The 7,017-nt window shown below is 50.6% G+C and overlaps 1 protein-coding gene across 1 annotated transcript in view; it reads right to left on the bottom strand.

Moving 5' to 3' along the window:
- Positions 1 to 7,017, bottom strand: part of LOC125487659 (fos-related antigen 1-like) — a 26,571-nt gene that overhangs the window by 13,669 nt on the left and 5,885 nt on the right. The window contains exons 2-3 of the mRNA XM_048619634.1: positions 5,973 to 6,206; positions 724 to 888 (exon numbers count right to left, since the gene is read on the bottom strand). Coding sequence (XP_048475591.1) covers positions 724 to 888; positions 5,973 to 6,206 — 399 coding nt within the window. The remainder of the gene's footprint in view (positions 1 to 723; positions 889 to 5,972; positions 6,207 to 7,017) is intronic.

Below are 7,017 nucleotides of genomic sequence, written 5' to 3'. Positions count from 1 at the left end.
TGGGCACTATGGGACAATTTAGCACGGCCAATCCACCCTAACCTGCAGACCTTTGGACTGTGGGAGGAAACCCACGCTAGACACGGGGAGGGAGAATCTGCAAACTCCACACAGTCACCAGAGGGTGGGATTGAACCCGGGTCCCTGGTGCGGTGAGGCAAGCAGCGCTAACCACTGAGCCACGGTGCCGCCACATCAGAAGCCCATGGCAGTGCAGGAGGGAGTGCGGGGCATGGCTGGGTGTGTGTGGTTTGGGCTTTGGGAGTGGGAGGGTGGGTGGAGGTCGGTGGTGACTTTAAGGAACAGGATACATCAGGCAAATGTGAGCGTGATTCAGGCAGGAGGTATGAGTGAGTCATTGCAGCCCCTGGGCCAGAAAGGCACGTGTTTGTCAACAGGAAATAATTCCAATCTGCCGACACTTTCCTGCCCTGGAAAGAGATTTGACTCATCGTCTCGGATCCCGGGATTAAGGCGAAGTGGCCTACCATTTCTAAACAAAAAAAAAACCTTCAAACGGGCAGAGGGAGGGAGATAGAGAGAGGAAATCTGTTGAGGGGGTATCCCAAAGTTTGGAGGCTATAGGCTCCGTAGGAATTGTGAGTTGCGGGGTGGTAGAGGCTTGGTGGGGTGCGGGATTGGCGAGACCTGAGAGGCCAGTGCATGCGGTTTGTCTTCCACTCCCTGAGCGATTCCAACTGTTCCCAACGCTACCCCCCCTACCCTCGGGATCCAGGTGTCCTTCCCGGCTGAGGAGTCCGCCAAGCCTTGGGTCACCCAACGCTGGCGCCAGTCGGATTCGGGAACGGGCATCCGCCGAGGCCAGTCGGATCCCATTCCCGGCGTCTCAGCCGAGAACGGGATGGGAGGTGTTGAGCAGCCGGGGTCCTGAGCGCAAATCTCAGGAGCAGGGGCTCGAACCTGTGACCTCCCACCTCCGACGCGACAGAGAGAGAAAGACCAATTTGCACTCACAGTCCATTCCCTCGGGGGAAGGGGACAAAGCAATTCAGCCCTTTTAGCCTGCTCTGTCTTTCGGAGCTGGCCTATTTGTGCTGCAAATACCACATTCCTATTTGCCCCTGATTAGCCCTGCCGAGCAAAAATCCATCTGCCTGTGTCTTAAAAAGACTCAAAGAGCCTGCCTCCACCCCCGACTGAAGCAGAGAGCTCGCCCCACCCTCTGAGACAAATCTTCCTGCTCCTCTGATGCTGCTTGGCCTGCTGTGTTCATCCAGCTCTGCACCTTGTTGTCCCCTTCATTCCCGACTGAGCCACAGGAGGAAACATCCTTTCCATATCCACCTTGTCAACACTCCCCCCGCTTTGGGATCTTATTCTCTTCCAGTCAGTCACCCCTCACTCCAGTGGAAACAGCCCAAACTTTCCTCAAAAAAAACCAACCTACATATTCCAGGTATCAGTCCCAGCGAACCTCCTCTGAACTGCCTCCTTCCTCAAATGAGGAGACCAAAACTGCACACAGTGTTCTGAGGAAGGGTCACTCGACAAGAAACATTAACTCTGATTTCTGCCCATAGAGGCCGCCAGGCCTGCTGAGCTTTTCCAGTGATTTGTTTCTGATTTCCGCCATCCGTGGTTCTTTCAGTTTTTACACAGCGTTCGGGATGTGATCTCACCAATGCCCTGTAAAACTGAAGCACAACATCCCCCACCTTTTGATGTTCAGATCCTCTCGTAATAAACAAGAGTATTCCATTCACTTTCTGCGTTACTTTCCGAACCTACAAACTAACCTTTTGAAACTCCCGCACCAGATTCCCCCTGTGCCTCAGAATTCCACAGTCCTTGTCTGTCCAAGTAACACCCGAGGTCAGCAAGCACTCAACACCAGGTTGTAATCCAACAGGTTATTTGAAAACACAAGCTGACAGAGCCTCGCTCCTTCTTCAGACTAACACCTGAGGAACAAGCAAGGCTCCCAAAGCTTATGTTTTCAAATAACTTGTTGGACTATAACTGGGTGTCCTGTGATTTCTGACCTTGTCTACCCCAGTCCAACACCAGCATCTCCACATCATGTAATACATTGCTCTGTTCTTCCTGCCAATGTGAATATCTTCGCATTTTGCCACACAATACTCTATCTGCCACATTCTCGTTCACTCACTCGACCTATCTATATCGGTTTATGGCATACATCCCTACCTGTGTTCCCTTCATTGAAGTCATGGATGCGACCTGTGAAAAAGCTTGAGGCCCCAGCGCAAACCCCAGACAGACTCAATTTATCTTTCCAATCAGACAAAGACCCATTCATGCATGCTCCCTGTTTATAAATATGTATCCCTTATACCATGGGCTTTGATGTTCCACAACAACCTTTGATGTGGCACCTTATCAGATGCCCTCTGAAAATCCATATAAACATCTACAGCCTTGTCCCCATCCCCCCCAGCCACCTTTTATCCACAGCGCATGTTACTCCTAGAAAGGACTCCAATACATTGGTTAAACATGATTTCTGTTTGGCAAAACTGAGTTGACTCTTCCTCACTACCTTGAGTTTTTCTAAGTGTGCAGCTCTAATCTCTTTAACGAGTGATTCTAATACCTATCCCCGTGGCAGACATCAAGCTAACCATTCCATGGTCTCCCCAGCACCCTTGCTTTTTATCTCCATCCATTATTGAATGAGGAGGGAGGCAATTCCTTTGACATTCTGAAACCTTTTTATCAAGTCACTTCTCAATTTGTGAGAGTATAATCCATTAATTGAGCCTGCTTGCAGATATTTTGAACTGATATTATTTATCCTCTCAATCATTCTAATATTTATTTATCCGGGTGGCTCGGTGATTAGCACCGCTGCCTCACAGCGCCAGGGACCCGGGTTCAATTTCACCCTCGGGCTGTGTAAAGTTTGCACTTTCTCCCTGTGTCTGCATCGTGATTCCTCTGGGTGCTCCGGTTTCCTCCCACAGTCACAAAGATGTGCAGGTTAGGGTGGATTGGCCGTGCTAAATTGCTCAAATTGTCCAGGGGTGTTCAGTCTCGCTATGGCAAATGCAGGCTTACAGGGAAGGGTGGGCATAGAGTCATACGGCACGGAAACAGACCCTTTGGCCCAACCAGTCCGTGCCAACCATAATTCCAAACTCAACTAGTCCCACCTGCCTGCACTTGGCCCTTATCCCTCCAAACCTTTCCTATTCATGTAATTCTCCAAATGTCTTTTAAATGTTGTAAATGTACCCACATCCTCCAGCACCTCTGGCAGTTCATTCCACATATGAACTGTCCTCTGTGTAAAAACATTGCCCCTCAGGTCCCTTTCTAATCTTTCCCCTCTCACCTTAAACCTATGCCCCTGTAGTTTTGAACTCCCCCACCCTGGGGAAAAGACCCTTGTTATTCACCTTATCAATGCTCTTCGCGGTGTTGGTGCAGACTTGATGGGCCAAATTGCCTCCATCTGCACTGTAGGGATTCTACAATGCTGTTCTATGATTCTGCGGCTCCTGTGCAGTGTACGGGAGATTTCACTGCCCAATGCTTTAACTGTTCTGCCAGGAGAGTGCCAGTTCTCAGCACAGCACATATCTGGCCACCGTAGTCATAGGCGGCTACAACATCTGTTTCTCATGGATGCCTCTGCAGTTGCTGACTGTAAATTAGACAGATGAGCGGAGGGAAAAGCCAGAGACAAGACTGAGCAAGTTTAAATCCTGTGCCAGGCAGTTCTCTCTCTCTCTCTCTCTCCCTCCCTCTCTCTCCCACTTCCCAGTTGCTTGTCATTTCAGTACAGCACTGTGCTGTCATGTTGACATTTCTGTCCTGGGCCTGTTCGAATGTTCCAATCAAGTACAACGCAAGCTCAAGGACCAACACCTTTTCCATTTCGGCATTTTACAGCCTCAATATTGAATCCCACAATTTCGCTTCACCAGCATTAACAACCCCTTTGCCTTTTGCACTGAGCCTCCAAACTATCTGTTCCCTTTGCTCATCCTCCTCCATCTCTATCAAAAGTATTAAAAAAAACATTTTCCTGCCCCTCTCAGTTCTGATGAAGGGTGACCGGACCTGAAGCCTTATCTCTTTCTCACCCACTGGCAGGTGCTGACACATCCTCTCACTCAGTTGCTCACACAAACACCTTAGTACACACTCACACACAAAGATATGAATGCACACTCACATGTTCCCTCTCTCTCACACACTTACACAGTCCCTCACATGCACACACACTCACACATACTTACATGTTCTCTCACTTGTATACATGCTTAAACATTCCCTCTTGCTCATGCACACACATACATACCCTCACATCCACTCACTAACACTCACACACACACACACACAGTCTCATAAAGACTCTGACAAACACACACTTGCTCACACCTTCTCACAAACACATACACAAATACACAAAGCCACATGTGCTCAAGTTATGTGGCCATATTTGCAAGCACAAAGCTACAAAGGTTCACCCACTGATGTTCACACACACACATTGATGTTCACAGACACACACAAACTCTGTTAGTCTGTACATAAACACCCTGAACCCCTCAATTAGATTCCAGTCTGTAACTCAGTCTTGGATATATGTTATTCTATATATAACTCACCCTGAAAACCCTTGATTAAATTCCAGAGCCCCATATATTTATCTGTAATTGCTAGTTTGCCCAAGGACTACCTTAATGTCCTGGGGGGAGTGTGTCAGTATTTACAGAGGGTCCCTGGGTGGGGCTTTATCAGTATTTACAGGGGGTCCCTGGGTGTGTGTGTCAGTATTTATCGGGGGGTCCCCAGGGAGGTGTGTGTGTCAGTATTTAAAGGGGATCCCCAGGGGTGTATGTGTGTGTGTGTGTCAGTATTTACAGAGGGTCCCCGGGTGGGGCAGTATCGGTATTGACAGGGTGTCCCTGGGTGTGTGTGTGTGTGTGTGTGTGTGTCAGTATTTACAGGGAGTCCCCAGGGGTGTGTGCGTGTCAGTATTTACAGGAGGTCCCTAGGAGTGGATGTGTGTCAGTATTTACAGGGGGTCCCCGAGGGGGGAGTGTGTCAGTGTTTACAGGAAGTCCCCAGGAGGGAGGAGTGTGTCAGTATTTACAGTGGGTCCCCGAGGGGGGAGTGTGTCAGTGTTTACAGGAGGTCCCCAGAAGGGAAGAGTGTGTCAGTATTTACAGGGGGTCCCCGAAGAGAAATGTGTCAGTGTTTACAGGCCGTCCCGGGTGGGGGGAGCGTTGTCAGTATTTACAGGTGGTCCCCGGGCGAGTGTGTCAGTATTTTGCAGGGGAGTGCCATTATACTCTGGTTTTCTCTGTCTCCCACCCTTCCCTCAGCTGTGATCGGATGACGCAATGTCAATAATAAACTTTGTCCTGCCTAAATGCAGTCTAGATAACTTTTCATTCCTCACCAGAGTACGCAACAGCTTTGGATCTTGAATCGCAACAAGCTTTGCAACTCAAGTCAGGAGTGGGATGGAATATGCCCCACTTGCCCTGGTGCAGCTCCTTCAACACTTATGAACCTCAACACCATCCAGGACAAAGCAGCCCCCACTTGATTGGCACTACATCCACTCCTTCCACCACTAACGCTCAGTAGCAGCAGGGTGTACCATCTACAAGATGCACTGCAGAAACTCACCAAAGATCCTTAGACAGTATCTTCTGAACCCACAAACACTTCTATCTAGAAGGACAATGGCAGTAGATACAGGGAAACACTATCCCTTGCTAAAGCTCCCTTCCGAGCCACTCGCCACCCTGACTTGGAAGTACATCAGCCGTTCCTTCAGTGTCACGGGGTGAAAATCCTGGAACTCCCTCCCTAAAAGCACTGCGTGGGGCTAACTCCAGCACACAGACTGAGATAGCTCACCGCACCAACTCCAGGGGGCAATTAGGGATGGGAGAAAAACGTGGGGGGGAAACAAAATGGCTTCAGAACGTCATAGTGCAGGGACTGTGAATGTATCTGGGGCAACCTACCTCCTCCTCTTTCTGTCTCCTCCCCCTGAGGGGGGGCATGTATGCCCTAATCACCCCCGCGCGCGACGAACCCGGGGCGGAGCCCATGCCCAGGGCTGGGTACGAGTAGGTCCTGGGGTCGAGATTAGATGTCGAGGTGGTGATCACTGTGGGCTGCACCATCCACTGGAGGTCCTGGCTGGTAGTGAGCGAGGGCACCGTGGTGCCCATGCCCCCCTGGGGCACGCCGTACTTCTGAAGGGGAAAACAAGGAGTTAAAAGACGTCAATCCCAGCTTCGCCAACCCCTACCTTTCCCCTCGGCCACTCCCCAGGGGAATGGGATCCCCCCATTATTCAGAGGGAGGCAGGTTACTCCTAAACCGCATTGGATTTATGAGTGACAGCTTTGTATCGATGACTCCTCTGGGACTAGAAACATCATCTGGATATGAAAACCCCCTCCCCATATTAATCACCCTTCATCATGTTACAGATCTCCATCACATATCACTCCTGCAGAGGAGACAAAGTGTCCATTTCTGTCACCACTTAAGGGACATCTCAGGTTGCTTCACATCGAAGGGCACCCTGACCACAGGGCACTCACGTGTAGGACTGCAGGAAAATCAGCAGTCAATTTTTGCAAAGCAAGATGCCACAAACATACAATCTTACACCGAATGTGAGCTTCCATTTCTGGTCACGTTGTCTCAGAGACAGCTATCAGGATACAAGGGAGAACTCCTGTCTCCAGTGGCAACAGTAGCATCTTTTGATCCTCCAACAGTGCGGCACTCCCTCAGCACTGACCCTCCGACAGTGCGGCGCTCCCTCAGCACTGACCCTCCGACAGTGCCCGCTCCCTCAGCACTGACCCTCCGACAGTGCCCGCTCCCTCAGCACTGACCCTCCGACAGTGCCCGCTCCCTCAGCACTGACCCTCCGACAGTGCCCGCTCCCTCAGCACTGACCCTCCGACAGTGCCCGCTCCCTCAGCACTGACCCTCCGACAGTGCCCGCTCCCTCAGCACTGACCCTCCGACAGTGCCCGCTCCCTCAGCACT

The sequence above is a fragment of the Rhincodon typus genome, chromosome 43 (genome assembly GCF_021869965.1).
Source record: "Rhincodon typus isolate 14 chromosome 43, sRhiTyp1.1, whole genome shotgun sequence".
Lineage (NCBI taxonomy): Eukaryota > Metazoa > Chordata > Chondrichthyes > Orectolobiformes > Rhincodontidae > Rhincodon > Rhincodon typus.
Note: the sequence above shows the minus strand (reverse complement) of the source record. Positions and strands in the feature narration are given on the sequence as shown.